This window comes from Sceloporus occidentalis, unplaced genomic scaffold, assembly GCF_023333645.1.
Source record: "Sceloporus occidentalis isolate IW3139 unplaced genomic scaffold, rSceOcc1.0.p SCAF_5, whole genome shotgun sequence".
Taxonomy (NCBI): Eukaryota; Metazoa; Chordata; class Lepidosauria; order Squamata; family Phrynosomatidae; genus Sceloporus; species Sceloporus occidentalis.
The window spans coordinates 2,906,689-2,925,343 of NW_028316985.1; the positions used below are offsets into that span (position 1 = coordinate 2,906,689).

Genomic DNA, 18,655 nt, shown 5'->3' on the forward strand with positions numbered 1-18,655 from the left:
AGTCTGGGTCTTCTGTGTCCCCTTCCCCAGGCAAAATGTTGCAGAAGCTGAGGTGGAGCAAAGAATCATAGAATCATAGAGTTAAAAGAGATTCCAAGGGCTATCCAGTCCAATCCTATTCTGCCATGCAAGAAGACACAATCAAAACATCCCCAAAAGATGGCCATCCAGCCTCTCTTTAAAAAACCCCAAAGAAGGAGCGTCCGCCACCTCCAAGGCAGCATCTTCCTCTTACCCTTAGGAAAATCTTCCTAATGTTGAGGTCCTATAGCTTGAATCCATTGCTCTGTGTCCTAGTCTCTGGAGCAGCAGGGGAAAAAAGTCTCCTCTATCTTCAGTATGACATCCCTTCAAATATTTATTTATTTATATTGTTTATTAACACAATCAAAAACATCACAACATCAAAAACACACATATTACATGAATGCATAAATATGCACAAACACATGTAGCCAAAATTTTACACAACTTCCTTCACCTATCAATATTGGGTTGTTACTGAAGTTTTTAGCGTCTCTTCTGTATAACCTCATAAATCTATTTTCATACTATCCCCAAAAAGCGATTTCTCTATTCTTTCTCCTTCTCGTATAACTATGATCAGTGACACTGCCTTGGCATCCCTTCAACTATTTGAACATGGTTATCATGGCCCTAAGAGACCCAGTGTGGCATAGTGGTTTGAGTTCACCACTCATCCATGGAACCCACTGGGTGACCCTGGCAAGTCACACTCTCTCAGCCTCAGGGGAGGGCAATGGTAAACTCCTTTGAACAAATCTTGCCAGGAAAACCCAATGATAGGTTCACTTTAGGTTCATCATAAGTCTGGAACAACTTAAAGGCACATGACAGCAAACAACAACTGTGTCCTGCTTCACATTTCTCCTTCTCTTTTGCAGCTGGTTGGGATCCTGCTCTCCCAGGTTCTTGTCAATCAGATCAGAGACCAGATCAAGCTGCAGCTGTACAACCAGCAGCACCGTGCAGATCCTTGGTACTGAAAGCACCAATGTCCAGAGAAGAATCCCCTCATTTGAGGATCAGACCCCTGCAAGGAACATCCTGGTGAGAGAACGGAGGACCTCTTCTTAGCTGAGATTGCAGGAAGCGTGAAAGCAATCCCCCTTTCCCCTCCTCTTCCCCTCCCAAATTTAAGATTAAGGCTCATGGGGGAGAACAGGGATGGCACCACTAAAACCCCAACTTTCCCTTGCACTTGTTGCCTGCAGATACAGAAGCTGTGGCAGCAATGGCTTGAGATGCTGGTGGTCAGTATTTGACCAGCCAGGCAATGCTTTTGGCTACTTCATTGAGGTGTAGAGAAAGGTTTGGGAGGGATGGTTGCTGGATAGATTTATCAGTCAAAGGTAAAGGCACCTCCTGTTCCATGCTGTGGGAGAAAAGAGCCTTCTGGACTCAAGATCTGTCCATACTGCCAGTCTTCTGATTTTGTGATATATCCAGGATGGTCTTCAACAGAGGAATAGACAGGAAGAGACCAACGACTCTGAGACCAACGACCATCTGACTGGGATGCGAGCGTTGCATTCTGGATTACAGCTCACATGCTGGACATGGGCTAGACTAAATGACCTCTCAGGTGCCTTCTGACTCTGCGATTCTTTAACTGACCAATACAAGGATCAAGATGGAGGCAAGACCAGGAAAGCTAGTCGATCAGCCGGGGGAACCTTTGCACTTTAGATGGTTCCTTATTAGCAAATCCGTCTCCAGATTCTTCTAATGGGCACAAACTCTGTTGTCTGGAAGTGGAAATGCCAAGCATCATGCCAGGTTGAGTCTGGCCCTCGCTTCCTCCTCCTTCCCACTGAGAGCAGTGAGGTTCACAGCTGCCAAGGACAGCAAGTTTTCCGTTGTTCAGTCAACTGTTGTATTTCCACTCTGATCAGTGTTATGTGTGTGTTTGTGGATGCCATCTTGATTTTTCAGTTTAGGCCTCCAAAATGGCCTGAATTATCAGTGCCAGCAGTAATGTTCACCAGTCCATGTGAGAAAAGCCCTGCAGTGTTGGATTATCTGGCTAATATCCCAGCTTCTGTGGCATCTTGCAGTAATCCTGCACATTTCCACTGAAAACTGGAGAACCAGTTCCCACCTGAGATGGTTCCTTCCAACATTTGTGAAGTATCCCATTGCCCCAACAAGGCTGATCCACAATTTATAGGCTCTCTTTCCATCTGGTGTCTCCCAAGGTCAACACAGCCATGAATTTGCTCTGGGCTTTAGACTGAATTTATCCAAGGGGCTGAAGCCTTGTTCTGTTGTTGTTGTTTGCTGTCTATTTTGGCTTATGGAGACCTTATGAATGGGAGATCTCCTAGAGCCCCTACATTGTGTGATGATCAACACAATCATCAATATAGTTTGAAACGTGATGCTGGAAGAGAGTTTTATGGATACCATGGGCTGCTTTAAAAAGACAAATGATTTAGAGCAAGCCAAGCCTGAAATCTCATGTGAAGATGACTAAATCAAGGGTATCATATTTTCACCATGTCATGAGACAGTGGGTACATTTACACTGTAGATATAATGCACTTTGGCACCACTTCAAGTGTTGTAGCATCATCCTATGGACTCCTAGGATCTGTAGTTTTACAAGGCCTGTAGCTGTCTCTGCCAAAGCGTGCTGTTGCCTCACAAAACTACAATCCCAGGATTTTGTAGGATGGAGCCACTGTGGCTGTTAAAAGTGGTGTCAAACTGCATTATTTCTACAGTGTACATGTACCTGGTGTGTCTTGCTGGAAAAGACTATAATGCTTGGTAAAGTGGAAGGCAGTTGGAAAAGAGGAAGGCCACATGAATGAATTTATTACAGTCAGAGACCAGCACATTTTATTAAAACATAAGATTAAAATATACATCTATTTAAACATAGAATGGATATAGTAAAATATTACAATATTATTAAAATATCATTCTTATTTTTATTAAATTATGATTACCAAGACTACATTACAGGTGGATAGACTCAGTCAAAGAAGCCACCCTGAGTTTGCAAGACCTGAGCAGAGCTGTTGATGACTGGGCATCTTGGAGGTCTCACATTCAGAGGGTCGCCATACATCGAAGCCTTATGTCAGGGAAAACTAGAAAACACACAACAACAACAAAGAGGAGGTACTTCCAATTCTTGGCTAAAGAGCTGGCTTGTTCCAACTACCACCCTGAAATATATTGCTGGAGCTCTATACAGAGCATTGTGAATCCCTCACTAATTACAGATTTCTTGATTTGTAGGCGGGATCCATGATGACCATTAAACTGGGATAAAACCATGATAACAATGCAGTGCAGAAACTCCCCTACTGCTTTACACCCACAGCCTGCATATTTGCCCAGATCTTCCTAGCTGGTGGAGGTCTGAAGTGGTGAAAATTAAAAGATGGGTACAGCAGAGGCTGCTATTCAGATAGGGATTGTGAAGCGGGCAAGTGAGTTTCTAACACATCCAGACACACAACAGTCTGTCCCATGTACCACTGCTTTCCAATTTGTCACATCATGGGATGTGTTTAGCAGTGTAATTCTCAAACTGAAAAATCCTAAAATCTGCCTTTTCTAAGTCTATGATGATTTGAAGCTGTGTAAAACAGTGTCCTCAATCCATTTTTTTAAGCACCGGTTACAGCAAAGCCACTGAATCAATGGGCATTTAAGAAATTAACCCTTATTTATGTTCCACTGATTCAAAAGGTCTACTCATGGTGTAGGTCAGGGGCAGGAATAATCTTATACTCCCCCAAATGCTGGACTGAGTCCCTATATTGAGAGAAAGGTGGGATGTAAGAAAATATAATAATAAATAATGCAACTCCAAGCATTTCTAACACTCTGTTGGTTAGTTCCCAATGAACTAACACTCATGATAACATAGGGTACATCTGCATTGTAGAAATAATGTTATTTGACACACTTTAAGTGCTGTAGCCCAGTCTTATGGGATCCTGGGATCTGTAGTTTTACACTGTCTTTAGCCTTCTCTGCCAAAGAGCTCTGGTGCCTCACAAAACTACCATTCCCACTGTGTAGTTGTGTCAAATGGCATTATTTCTGCAGTGTAGATGCATCCGTCATCATCAGTTTCCTTGTGAAAATATGGGATCCAACACCATATTAAATCTTTTGTGTGCCATATAAAGGGAATTTTCAAAATGGTGCGACATGATCTCCCTGCCACTTCAAGGCTTTGAGGGAATATTGGGGACAGGTCTACTTGGCGACACTAGTCAACAAGCAGAATTCTCACTCAGCACTAGCGGGTTGGGCAGCTAACCGAACAATAAGGAAGGATAAAACGGCCCCTGTAACATTCTTAGTCAACAGGGATCACATTTTTCCAGTTCCCTTCGGGGACCTGGTGGCCTTCAAAAACCCTTGTCCTAAATCTTGACCAGTTCATCCTATAAAAGAATTGAAAAGGGAAAGATTGTGTATCAATTGTTTTTTCCCCCTAATCACTGAAAGTATTTTGTTACTGAATTGTAATTGTTGTGGTCAATATGGCCTTAAGTTTATGTAAGAATGAATATGAACTGTACGTGATTTGGGTTCTTTTTCTTTCATCTGTTCCAGTATAGGAGGATTATAACTGAGTTGAAGGTACTCAAAGAACTCTATTTTGTCAAATGTAAACTTGATTGTTACTGTGCAGATGGGAAAAACAGGTCTTACATTTTATTCGTGGTCTTCTGTCCGGCAAGGCCATCTTGAACTCAGAAGATGCAAAACAACTTCCTACAAAGTTAGTTTAAGGGCCGGTCAGTGGAATTGTTAGGAAAAAAACAACTGATGCATGAAAAATAGTGGCATGTTGGGTCAAGTGTTTCTTCTTAAATCTCTCAAATTCCAATTTCCATTAGGGGACCTGGTGGCCTTCAGAAACCCTGCTTGTCCTAGGCCTTGACCTGTTTGTCCTACAAAAGAATTGAAAAGGGAGAGACCACGCATCGGTTGTTTTTTTCTCTTAACCATGGAGAGAGAGTACTGTATTTTGTTATTGAACTCTGTGTGTTCTGGTCAACATGGCCTTAAATTTCTGTAAGAATAAATATGAACTGTAAGTGATTTGGTTTTTTATTTCTTTTTTCCATCTGTTCCAATATAGGAGGATTATAATTGAGTTGAAAGTACTAAAAGAACTACATTTTGTCAAGTGTGGCCTTGATTGTTACTGGGCAGATACAGGATGGTTATAGAGATGGCATGGACCTTTGCAACATGTGCTGTATTGTGATGGTGATGCTGGTGAGAAATGTGCCACAGATCCACCCCTCTGGATCCATCTTTGTCATGGTTGACCTGATAGGAATGTTTTCTACAGTCAAAGGTGGGGTCTTTCATAGCTGCCTTTCCCAGTACTAGTCTTCTGATTTATTGACTGCAGTCTCCTTTCTGATCAATAATTGATCCAAGGTAGTTATTTAATGGGTTGCTTGAAGAATGTGTTTGCAATGAACAAACTGTTGGCCTTGCAAAATTGAGTCACTCTCATTTCTTGATCCTAGGCCAGATTTTCCTACAGTCTTTGATTCTGCTCTTTTGCATTCTGCTTTTGCATTCCAGTCACCTATGATTAGCAAGAGGTCCTGTTTGGGTGGGTGATCTATTTCCTCCTGGACTCCAGCATAGACTCTTTCAGTATCTTCTTCTGTCTCTGTAGTTGGATCATAAACTTGGATTATGGTTATATTAATGGGTTTTCCCATTATTATCCCATCCAGAAAGCACGGTTGATCTCATTTGCATGAAAGACTTTCAAACGATGTTGCACAGATCCTGTCACTGTCCCTTCATTGAAGTGACATTATCCAACATTTTGTGTTAACAGGAGTTCACGTTAATTCAATGCAGTAGCACTATGATCTGAAAGCTTTCTGCAGGATCGCAGTGAAAGAAGAGATAAGGATGGGGGAGCGATCCTGTCCTTATCCCATCCCCGTGTGATAATCTCCACTGCACCCAACATGCATGGCCTATTAAAAGGGACTGCATCTGCACTGCGGAAATAATGTAGTTTGACACTGCTTTAACTGCAATGACTCAATGCTATGGAATCCTAGGATTTAGTTTTCTGAGATATTTAGCCTTCTCTGTCAGAGAGTTCTGAGGCCACATCAAACTACAAATCCCAGGAGTCCATAACATTGACCTGTGGCAGTTAAAGTGGTGTTAAACTGCATCATTTCTGCAGTGCAGATGCAGCCAGGGTTTCTTAGTGCCTCTGCAGCTTATCTGAGTTATGCATAAAGTTAAGTTTAATAAAGGTGATATAGGATTTCGGCAACAACTACAACAAGTACAGCAAGATCACACAGACTGAATATAAGAAACATCATGATAACGTGGCTGCAATAATATACTGAAATCTATGTATTTTTAAAAAAGGATTTACTCTCTGCAAGGAACTACTGGTGGGAACATCAGCTTGAAAAAGTTGTAAAGCTGGTGAAGTAAAAATCTCATGAGACTTGTAAGATTCAAACCAATAAACTATTATAATGCAGTATGCCAGATGTAATTGTGGTTGAGTTAAAGGAAGATGGCCTTATAGATCTAGTGATCCTGAGGGACAGTAGGATCAAAGACAAAGAGAGGGAAGAAAAGATTATGAAGCATCAAGATTTACGAATGGAGACTAGGTGCCGAAACACACTGCAGAAATAATCCATCTTGAGACTGCTTTAACTGCCCTGGCTCAATGCTAGGGAATTCTGGGAACTTTATTTTGTGAGGCATTGAGACTTCTGTCAGAAAGCTCTGGTACCACAACAAACTACAATTCCCAAGATTCCCTACTACTAAGCCAGGGCAGTTAAAGTGGTCCCAAACTGGATTATCTCTGCAGTGTGTTTTGGACCTTGGTGCCACTGGGAAAAGAAAACAACTTTCTTTCAGAGATGAAAAGGATGGACGGTGAATGGATGATGGAGTAAATTTGCTTTCGGCAACAAGATTCCAGTTGCAAGAGATTCCACCTAAACATTAGGAAGAACGTCTTGACTGTAAGAGCTGTTCAAGAGTAGAAATAGACTTTCTCGGAAGGTGGTGGATTTTCCCTCTTTGGAGGTCTTTATACAGAGGTTGAATGGCCATCTCTCAAGGGTGTTTCAGTTATGTTTTCCTGCATGGCAAGGGAGGGCCCTTGGAGGTCCCTTCCAACTCTTATGCTTCTAAAAAGTGGCACATCATGCACCTTCTGCGAAAGCTCCAGCTTTGCCTCTCTGTTTTTCCTCCTGCTGCTTGGAGGGTCTGAGCTGACATCACTGTGAGAATGCGTGTGAGAGCCAAAGGCATCCAGACACTCCTTGCTTACGTAGACAAAAAATGGCTGGGGAGGGAGGCACGACTCCAGACAGGCGGACCACACACACAGAGGGCCTGGCAATGGGGAAGGTTTCCATCCATCTCCCAGCAAACAGAGCAGTGGGGAGGAGGCACAACCCACCCACGTTCTGCTCCCAGGCCAAAAAGAGCAACGTCAGATCCCAGGCAGGGACAGAAGGAGTCTGTTTGGGGAGCAGAGGGACGGTCCAGGCCTACCATGGCCCCTTGGCAAGGCAAGGCAGTGCCGAAGATGGGGCAGAGTCAGAGGAGACCTCCAGGGCGATCTAGTCCAACCTCTTCCTTCTACATGGGAAGACACAACCCAAGCACTCCTTGTGGCAGATGTATCTGCTTAAAATCCTCCAAAGAGGTTTCGGAGAGACTCTGCCACCCTCCAAGGCAGCAGCGCCTTCCACTGTCAAGCCACTCTTAGGAGCTTATCACACGAGTTTATCTGGAGTTTATCCTGGGGGGGAAATCACGTAATTACACAAAACAATTTCACACGACATCGCACAAAACTCGTCATTAAAATGGTCACAAAGAATGCACATCTTTTTACTTTTGGGATTTCAGCAACAATGCATTACTAAGCACTTTACGCAATTGCATGTGATAATTCGCGCAATTACCATTTTCACTTTATTTGCAGAATGGTTTAAATGCTCTTTAATCTCTCTTTAATGCCGAAATTAGCCCCAGTGTGATAAACTCCTTTAGTGTCAGGAAGTTCTTCCTAATGTTTAGGGGGGAATCTCTTTTCCTGCAGCTTGCATCCATTGCTCTTTGTCTCTGGAGCAGCAGAAAACAAGCTTGCTCCTTGCTGAAGATGACATCCCTTCAAATAGTTGAACATAGCCTTCAAATGTATATAATCATAGAATCACAGGACATTCTTCCTAGTATTCAGAAGGAGTCTCTTTTCCTGCAGTTTGAACTCATTTCTCTGGGTCCTAGTCTCTGCAGCAGCAAAAAAACAAGCATGCTCCATCCTCTGTTTTACAGCCCTGCAAATATTTAAACATGGCTATCATGTCACCCCCCCTAACCGTCTCCTTCCCAGGCAAAATATACACAGCTCCCTAAGTTGTTCCACATAGTACATGGTTTTTTCCAGACCTTTCACCATTTTGATGAAAGAATTGAATTGCAATAATTTCCCATGCAAGCAAAGTCATGCAGCAATGCCTCCTACCTTATATGGGAGTGAAAGATCCCTAAGCTTCAAGATGGATTCAGAAAAGGAAGAGGTGCTAGGGATCACATTGCAAACATGTTGGATAATGGAGCGCATCAGGAAGAAAATCTGCTTGATTGGCTACAGCAAAACCTTTGACTGCATAGATCATGAAAAGCTATGATTTGCGCTTAGAAGAACGAGAGTGCCACAACATCTGATTGTCCTAATGTGTAACTTATACTCAAGGCAAGAGGTTGCCATCAGAACAGAAGATGGAGAAACAGAATGGCTCCCAATCGGCAAAGGGTCAAGCAAGTCTACATACTATCACACTATCTATTCAATCTATATGAAGGAAGTATCATATACAGAACAGTCTTAGACTCAGAGGCAAGAGGAATTAAGCTAGATGGAAGGAGCATTAGCAAGATATATAGATGACATAATACTACTAACAATTACTACTAACAGAAATAAAGGTTTGGAGTGATTGAGGAAGATCAAGGAAGAAAGTGTCAAGGTTGCATTGATGCTGAACATCAGATGATGATGATGATGATGATGTCCACCACCACCACGGAAGATCTACAATAATTCATTGTAGGCAATTGAAATAGTCAAAGAGTTCTCATACCTTGGTTCAAATATTGATCAGGATGGAGACAGCAGTCAGGAAACCAGAAGAAGACTAGTAACAGGAAGGGCTACAATGAAAGAACTGGACGAGATCATAAAATGTAGAGACATAACTAAACATTAAAGTGAGAATCATCCAATCCATTGTATTCCCCATCACCATGTACAGATGCAAGAGACGGAGAGCGAAAAAAGTTAGCAGGAGGAAAATCAACTCATTTAAGGGGTAGTGCTGATGGTTTGTCCGTAAAGCCATTCATTCAACTGCTGAATGGTGAGTCAAGCACATTGGTGAATGCCATTGATTCAGTGAATCTACTCAGTGCTGAGAACAGAAATTAGTCTATGGAGAGTATCACACGGGGGAAATCGGGATTAAAAGGGCATTTGCCTGGGAAAGTCACATGATTGTGGAGAAGATTTTCACACACATCGTGATCTGAGAGGACTTATTCTGGGAAGAACCAGGAATGCTCCAGCAACAAACCATTCATAAGGAAATCCCATGAGTGGTTTGTTGTTGGAGCATTCTGGGTCCTTCCTGGGATAAGCCTTCTTAGATCAGGACATCGTCTGAAAGTCTTCGCCACGATCGTGCAACCTTCCTGGGAAAATGCCTTTCTAATCCCCTGAATTTCCCCCTGTGATAGTCTCCTGTTATTTGATGAAAATTATTTAAATGTAATAAACCAAATGGTAAACCTCTGAGAGGTAGTTCTGAAATAATTAAGAAAAGGCTCGTGACTTTTCAGTGGGATTTCTGTAGTTGCCAAATACAAAGGGATCCCTGACACACCAAGAAGTCCGTCCGGCCTTCTTCGCACAGTGGTCTTGGTGGGAGTCTTCTCAAACCGTTTTTAGTTTCTGGTCAAGCTTAGTAATCGTTCCTTTTAATAGCAAACTCATCTGGAGACGGCCAGCAGAGTCAGAGGCAAAAGCGATGTCTCTGTGAAAGGAGGGATGAATGTGCTGAAGAGTTATTTTCCATGGAGTTGTTGTCTTTGGTGTATGGTGACCCTGTGAATGAGAGACCTCCCGAATCCCCAGTTTGGCACATATCATCCAACTCTCCCAGTTTGGTAAGGAAAGCCCCAAATAGTCGCCTGCTCTCCTGCTTTTTCAGCTGATTTTAAAATGTCCCAGTTTCTCGGTCTCCCTCCCACTTTCACCCTTTGTTTACTTACTTCAGTTGCTGCAAACTGAGTTCAAAATACTAAAGTTGTTTGCACTCTGCTAACTCAGTCAGAGACAGAGAAGAGCAGGTGGAATCTTCCTTCCCTTCCCGGATGGCTCTGGCAAAAGCAACCTGCTGCAGTCTCTCCTGGCTTTGGTGTTCTTCCCCATTAATAACTTTCACTATCTTGAAAGATACGGAGAGCCACCATGGTCTAGTGGGTTGAGTGTTGGACTAGGATACTGGGAGAGCAGGGTTCAAATCCCTCTCCAGCCATGGGAACCTACAGGGTGGCACTGGGCAAGTCACACTCTCTCATCCTCAGAGGAAGGCAATGGCGAACCCTGTCTGAACAAATTCTGGCAAGAAAACCCCACAATAGGTTTGCTTGAGGGTCACTATAAGCTAGGAATGACTTGAAGGCACACAACCATCACCACCAACAGCAACATCTTGACCACGTGGCATTTTTATTTTCCATGAAGGTGGCTTCCAACCTTTGGCGACTCTATGGATGAGAGACTTCCAAGAATCCTAGGCTGCATCCAGACTGGAGAAATGACCTGGTTTGGCACCGCTTTAACTGCCCTGGCTCAAGGGTATAGAATTCTGGGAGCTGGAGTTTGTTGTGGCACCAGAGCTCTCTGACAGAGAAGGTTAAATGTCTTGCAAAACTACAAATCCCAGAATTCCAGTGCATTGAGCGATAGGAGATTCTGCCTGCTCTTCTCTGTCTCTGGCTGAGTTAGCAGAGCGCAAACAACTTTAGTATTTTGAACTCAGTTTGCAGCAACTGAAGTAAGTAGACAAAGGGTGAAAGTGGGAGGGAGACCGAGAAACTGGGACATTTTTAAAATTGGCTGAAAAAGCAGGACAGCAGGCGACTATTTGGGGCTTTCCCCAAACTGCATTAATTTGGCCTCCTGGATGCAGCTGGAGTCTGGTCAGACCATCTTCCCTCCCCAAAGTATTGTCCAACCCATCTGCTTTGCTCAGGCCCCAGTTCTGGGCCCCAGAATTGAGGAAGGATGTGGACAAACTGGAGCCATGTGTCCAAAGGAGGGCCACCAAAATGGTGAAAGGCCTGGAAACCATGAAGCCCTCCCTATCAGGAGAGGGTTGGGGAGCTGGGCCTGTTTAGCCTGGAGAAGAGAAGGTTAAGGGGTGACAGGAGAGCCCTCTTTAAATACTTGGAGGGGTGTCATATTGAGGAGGAGGGAACAAGTTTGTTTTGTGCTGCTCCAGAGAACAGGACCCAAAGCAGCGATGGATGCAAAGGGCAGGAAAAGAGGTGGTAACACGTGTCTAGCAATGGCCAGAAGTCCCCAGGTGACTTGAAGCCCCCCCCCCCCCGAGAGACTCCCCCAAATGCCCCTGAGGCAGTCGACTGAAGCCTAGGAAAGCGCCTGCTTCTTTCTTTCTTTCTTTCTCTCTCTGAGTCTGAAAGGGGCCCCAAGGTCCTCCTGGGCTTAGTTCGAGTGAGGGCCAGAGTGTGGCTGCAGGAATTCCCTCTCTGTCTAAGGGGGGGGGCAATGGGGATCATGGGAAGGTCTTCCAATCCTTCCTTCCCTCTCCTTCTATCTCTTCCCTTCCCTTCTTGGCTGCGCTTCCAGGAGGAGGAGGCGGAGGGGAGGCAAGGGAGGGCCGGGCTGGGCTGGGCTCTCCTCCTCCTCCTCCTCCTCCTCCTCCCTCTCTTTCTCCTCCTCCTCCTTCCTTGCCCCCTTCCTTCCCCCTCTTTTTGGGGGAGCCTCCCTCGCTTCGCCTGGCCTCCAGGCCCAGGACAACAAAAGCCCCGCCGAGGAGGAGGCCGAGCAGAGCAGAGGCGCCGGGAGGGAGCCAGCTCCCTTTTGGGGGCAGAAGAAGAGAGACAGGGGCCCGGAGGAAGGGGCTGGGGCTGGAGGGACCCCCCCAAAAGCCTCCCCCTCCTCCTTCTCCTCCTCCTCCTCTTTCTCTTTGCCCTTCCTTTCCTTCTCTCTCTCTCTCTCTAACTTGGGCCAAAGTTGGGAGCAAGTTTCGCCTTTGTTCCTTTGGGGTCTTTCTTTTGGAGAAAGGCAAGAAAGGGGCCCGGAGCCAGGGAGGGGGGCTGGGGGACACCCCCCCCAAAAAAAAAAGAAGGCCTCCCTCCTTTTCTTTTCCCTTCTCTTCTCCTCTCCTTCTTTCTCCAAGTTTGGCCAAAGTTGGGACTCACTTTCCACTTAGTTTCCCTTGGGGGTTTTTTTTGGGGGGGGGGGGAAGGGGAGAGAGAAAGAAAGAAAGAAAGAAAAGTGGGGGGGGGGGGAGAAGAGAAAGCTGTAACTGAGGAGACCCCCCTCAAAAAGAGCCCCCTCCTCCTCCTCCCCTTTTCCCTTTTTCCTTCCTCGAAGTCCGACCCAAGTTGGGAGCCCCTTTCTTTCCTCTTTGTGGGTCTTGTTTTGGGGGGAGGAGGGCGGGAAGAGGAGGGCCTCAGGCGGGGGGGGGTCTCCTCCAAGTACCCCCTCTTTCCCCTCTCTTTCCTCTTTCCCTCCTTCCTTCCTTCCTTCCCACTTCGGGGCCCCTTTGCGCCCCGAGGGGTCTGTGGGGGGCATGGCTTTTCCCTCGGGGTCCCCTTCCTCCTCCTCCTCCTGGGTCCCCTGAGGGCCCCCTGAGGGCCATGGCTCCCGGGGCGACGGGGGCCTTCCTCCGCTGCCGCTGCCTCTGCCTGGCCCTCTTGCTGCTCTGGGGCTCTGCTGCCGGGGGCCAAGGCCGGGCGCCCCTCAACCGGAGCCAGGGGCAGCCTTTCTGCCGGAGGGCGGCCAGCTGTGAGCCGCTGGAGGAGGGCGCCTGCCTGGGCTCGCCTCTGCCCTACGCCGCCACCGCCACCCTCCTGGCCGGGGACTCGGCTTCCCAGGCCCAGGCCCGCCACAACCTCCTCCTCTGGTCCGGTAAGAAGAAGCACAAGGAGGCTGCGCCCCCCAAGCCCTCCTGGCTTTCCTTTGCAGGCAGCCAGAGCGGAGAGTCCTCCTCCTCCTCGGGAGCCCCTCGAAGAGCCCCGCTCTGGAGCCCCAAGGAACTCCCAGAAGGCCCTCCCTAGATAGCCCTGGAGCCAGAGCCAAAGCGGGCTCCCTGCCCGGCCCAGATGGGGATGGAGGCAGGGCTGCCAGCGCCGGGACTAGGAAAGCTGGCCTCTTGTCCGCCCAGGAAGGACGGAGGAAGGCTGCTCCCCTTCGGGGCCTTGGCTCTCCGAGTCCGGGAAGAAGGAGCAGCAGCGGCAGCAGGAGGAGGAGGAAAGGGGTCCTCTGGCCCTGCTTTGCCAGCCTCTCTCTTTCTTCCTCTGCTCCAGGAAGGAAAGGGTCGCCTACCTTTTGCACGTTTGGCACTTTCTCTCTTATATAAGGTCCAGGAAAGACAACCCTTTTCCTTTGGATGCCTTCGACCTTGAGTCTCTTGAATGCTTCCTAGGCTCCAGTAAAGACAAAGGTTTCTCTCACTTTGGGATGTTCTCTGTTTTGGATGTTTTGGATGTTGAATGTCGTGAGTCTTGTCTATGGTCCGGCAAAGACAACACTTTGCTTAACTTATTTGGGGTGTTTTGTATGGTCCAGTAAGGACCAAAGACTGACTTGAGTCTGGAAAACAACAACAGCCACAAACCTTTTGGGTGTTTTTTAGGGTCCAGTAAAGACAGAAGTTCTTTTTAAAGAAAAAAGTTCCACGTCTTTATGATAACTTTCATACTGTTTTAAGAAGATGTCTTTAATTGCTTTTTAAGTCGGATGGTAAAGGTTTGGGTCTTAAAAAGATAATATTCCTTTAAAGTTAAATACAAAGAAAGGGAACAAGACAAAACCAAACAGCAAATCATTTTTATTAATGACTTGGAGGACAGAATTGGGGGCATACTTCTCAAATTCTCAAGCTGAATCCAGAGAAAACGGAGGTACTAGTGATAGGTTCTCCTGGTCCAGGAATGGCGGTGGTTCCACCTGTCCTGAACGGGGTCACGCTCCCTGTGAAGGACTCCGTGCGCAGTCTGGGGGTGCTTCTGGACTTGTCCCTTCACCTGACTGCTCAGGTGAATGTGACGGTCAAGAGCACCTGTCATCAGCTTCGGCTTATTCGCCAGCTGCGTCCATACCTGGCCCAGAGGGACCTAGAAACGGTTGTACTCTATGAGGAACAACTGAGGGAGCTGGGGAGGTTTAGCCTGGAGAAAAGAAGGTTAAGAGGTGATATGATAGCCCTGTTTAAATACTTGAAGGGATGTTATATTGAGGAGGGAGCAAGCTTGTTTTCTGCTGCTCCAGAGACTAGGACCCGGAGCAATGGATGCAAACTGCAGGAAAAGAGATTCCACCTCAACATTAGGAGGAACTTCCTGAGAGTAAGGGCTGTCAGACAGTGGAACACACTCCTTCCTCGGAGTGTAGTGGAGTCTCCCTCCTTGGAGGTCTTCAAACGGAGGCTGGATGGCCATCTGTCAGGGATGCTTTGATCTGGATTTCCTGCATGGCAGAATGGGGTTGGACTGGATGGCCCTTGTGGTCTCTTCCAACTCTATGATTCTATAAAACCCAACTCCACCTACAAAAATAAAAACATTATACAGTCAGTCCTCCCCATCCACAGATTCTTTATCCATGGATTCAAGCATCCACAGCTTGATAATAGTCCAAAAATACATAAATGTCCAAACAGCAAAGTTTGATTTTGCCCTTTTATATAAGGGATAGCTTTTTACTATTCATTGTACTGAATGAGATTTGTGGATTCATGGATTTGGGTATCCACAGGGGTTCCTGCAACCAAACCTCAGCAGATACCAAGGACCCATGTTAATAATAATAATGTTATTGTTGTTGTTGTTGTTGTTAATCGCCCTCAAGTCAGCCTTGGCCCATGGTGACCTTGTGGATAAGACATCTCCAAGACCCCCCTATTTTCCACTATTTTTCTAAGTTCCTGCAAATTCATACCTGTGAGAAAGTCCATCGTCCATCTGGCATGAGGCCTTCCTCTCTTTCTGCTTAGCTCTACCTTTCCCAGCATTTCCAGTGAGTCCTTCCTTCTCATGATGTGTCCGAAATACTACAGCCTCAGTTTGGTCATCTTGACTTCCAAGGAAGTTTTCAACTTGAGCTGCTCCGGGACCCATTGGTTTCTCCTTTTGGCTGCTGTCCATGAGATCCTCAGCACTCTTCTCCAGCCCCACATAATCTCCAATGAAGGGACTTTCTTCCTATCTTCTTTCTTAACTGTCCAGCTTTCACATCCATACATGGCAATAAGGAATACAATGACTTGTATGATTCTAACTTTTGTGCTCATATCTTTGCATTTTAGGATCCTTTCTAGTTCTTTCGTATCTGCCTCCCCATTCTTAGTCTTCTTATGCTTTCTTGACTGCAGTCCCTGCTCCGATCAATGTTTGATTCCAGGTATGAGAACTCTCACTATTTCTATTTCCTCATTTTCTAGGTTAAATTTGTATAGATTCTCCATGGTCATTATCTTTCTTTTCTTTATGTTCAATAAAAGCCTGCTTTTGCACTTTCTTCCTTGATCTTCCTTAGTAGTTTCTCTAGGTCTGTGATGTTTTTTGCTAGTAGCGTTGTGTCATCTGCATACCTTAGATTGTTGATATTCCTGCCTCATATTTTCACTCCTCCTTCTTCTGTGTTCAAGCCTGCTTTTCACATAGTATGTTGTGCATACAAATCGAACAGATAGGGTCAAAGGATCCATCCTTGCCTGACCCACTTGCCAAGTGGGAACCATTCTGTTTCTCCTTGTTTTGTCCTGACAGTGACTTCTTGTCCTGAGTAAAGATTCCTCTTTAGGACTATCTAGATGTATTAGCACTCCCATCATGTCTTTAAGGGTGTTCCATAGACTATCATGATCTATGCAGTCAAAGGCCTTGCTATAAAGCACATGCTGATTTTCTTTTGGAATTCCCTGGTGGGCTCTATTAGTCATAATATGTTTGCAATGTGGTCCCTGGTGCCTCTTCCTTTCCTGAATCCTGCTTGAACCTCTGGGATTTCTCTCTCCATGTATGGTTGGAGTCTATGCTGCAGAAATTTGAGCAATAATAATACTACTACTCCACTGTATGTAATGAGACTTGAACATCCACAGATTTTGGTATCCACGGGGGTCCCGGAATCAAAGCCCATTAGATAACAAGGCCCACTGTACTTCCATACAGTTCATTATACTAAATTCGTTACACATCATTATTAATTTTATTGCATTACTCTCTACTGCTTTCAAGTCTATCTTATATTTCAATAACACAAATTATGTAACGAGATTGTTTTCGTTCTTCCTTTACAATGTCTAAAGCTCATTACATAACTCTTTCCATCCCTCCCTTCGTTTCTAAGATGAATGTGTTATCTACTAACCCCCATGTTAAATTCTTAGAATGTCGTAATTTATAATCTCTACCTGATCCTCTATGCTTCCTCTAAATTATTGAACCCCAATTAGCCTCCCGATATCTGGTAAATAACAGTCATTGATGTAAGGTTTTTAAAAATGTTTTATCTTGTGAGCTGGTTTGGGTCCTTTTCTGGGAGAAAGGCAGCACAAAAAACGAAATGATGAAAGAAAAGCAGAGGGGAAAACACTCCTAGAAATGCAAATGAATGCTTCTTAGTCCTGCACAAAATGGAGGATGTTTTGGAATTCCTCCTGGACAGAAGGTGGGAATGTAGGACAGGTCCTGGAAAAGGGGGATGTTTGGTCACCTTAGACTGGTTGTCGTCACTGCAGAGATGGATAAGGCACTGCAGAATGTAGGGCATTCCAGAAAAATGGAGGACGTGACCAAAGAAAAGCCAAAACCCAGTCATAGCAATGTAAATGCATGCTTCTTAGTCTTGTGCAAAATGGAGGTAGTTTTGGAATTTCTCCTGGACAGAAGGCTGAAATGTAGGATGCGTCCTGGAAAAGGAGGACATTGAGTAGTCCTGTAGTTCCCAGAGACCCCCCTTTACTTTTGCCTCCCAGTATTCTCACTTTTGCACACCCACAGTCACACTGTTCCATTCTTTTTCTTACACAGTTGCACTCTGACACATTGGGCAGAAAGGGAAGGTTTTTTCCATCTGGAAAGGGGCAAAAAGTTTCCTTTTCTCTGTTTGTGACACACATACAACCCTCTTTCTCTCACTCACATGTTCAGCTGCACACTTTTCTTCTGCTGCCTTTCTCCCTCACAATCTCTTAGCCAGTTTTGTTTGTGACAGACACACAACCCCTCTTTCTCTCACACATATGCTCATCTGCACACTTTTTCTCTGCCTCCCACATAGTCACACCTTCTCACACAGTCATACATTTTCTTTGCACTTTCTCTCACACACTAATTCTTATGCTCAGCCATGCTCTCTCACAGGCATTCAGTCACGCTTTCCCTCACTTTCTTTCACACGATTGCTCACACACAGACTCATTCACGCAAACTGACATACAAGTGATTTAAACACACTAATTCTCACTCGCACACTCAGTCACACTCGTTCTTTGCACTTTTTGTCTTATTCTCATGCTCAGCCATGCTTTCTCAGCCACGTTCAATCACACTTTCCTTTTCTTGCTTTCACACAAGCACTCTCACACACACCCATTCATGCTAACATACAAGTGATTTAAATACACTAGTTCTCTCACACATTCAGCCACACTCTTTCTTTGCACTTTTTGTCTCACTCACTAATTTTCATGCTCAGCCATGCTCTCTCAGCCCCATTCAGTCACACTTTCCTTCACTTTCTTTCACACAGTCACTCTCACATGCTAACATACAAGTGATTTTCTCTCACACACTAATTCTTTTTCACACACCCCTTTTCTTACTCTCTCTCCCTCAGATGCATTCATTCAGTCTCAAGCACAACTTTTCTCTCTCACACACATGCACACACACTCAGTCACACTCTTTATCTCTGTTGTATATATTCACATATGCACTCATTCACATGAGAGAGTTAATGTTTCTGTGCGACTCTGTGTGTGTGTGTGTGTGTGTGAGAGAGAGAGAGAGAGAGAGAGAGAGAATGCATGAATGAATGAAAGAGTGTGACTGAATGTGTACATATCCACAAGTGTGGCGATATGTAAGAAAGTATGTGTAAACGACTGTGTGTGAGTGAGTGCCAGTATGTGTGAGAGAGAATTCAAGTGTGCAATTGTGTGAATGAGTGTGTAGCAGAGGAAGAGTGTATATGAAAGATAATTAGTGTGTGTGACAGAGAGAGAGTGCATCAGAGAGCCCTATCACACTACACTGTTGTAGAGCTATTATTCCCCTGTAATTGCCATGGCAGCATGAGATCCTGGGATGT

General features: G+C 45.2%; 2 protein-coding genes across 4 annotated transcripts in view; both read left to right on the plus strand.

The window, feature by feature from the left end:
• The window catches only part of TSPAN33 (tetraspanin 33), a 32,606-nt gene extending 27,518 nt beyond the window's left edge, over nt 1–5,088 (plus strand). The window contains exons 8-9 of one of the 2 annotated variants that reach the window (XR_016281466.1): nt 906–3,150; nt 4,606–5,088. Coding sequence is in view for 1 of the 2 variants with exons in the window: in XM_089527386.1 (XP_089383512.1) it covers nt 906–1,007 (102 nt within the window). In the remaining variant the exon portion in view is untranslated. Of the gene's footprint in view, nt 1–905 lie in introns of both variants that reach the window. The other variant, XM_089527386.1, reaches the window with a different exon arrangement.
• A 7,543-nt stretch (nt 5,089–12,631) lies between these two features.
• SMO (smoothened, frizzled class receptor) overlaps nt 12,632–18,655 on the plus strand; it is a 29,888-nt gene continuing 23,864 nt past the window's right edge. For both annotated transcript variants that reach the window (XM_089527388.1, XM_089527387.1), the window contains exon 1: nt 12,632–13,246. In XM_089527388.1, the coding sequence (XP_089383514.1) occupies nt 12,976–13,246 (271 nt within the window). In that variant the 5' untranslated portion in view covers nt 12,632–12,975. The remainder of the gene's footprint in view (nt 13,247–18,655) is intronic.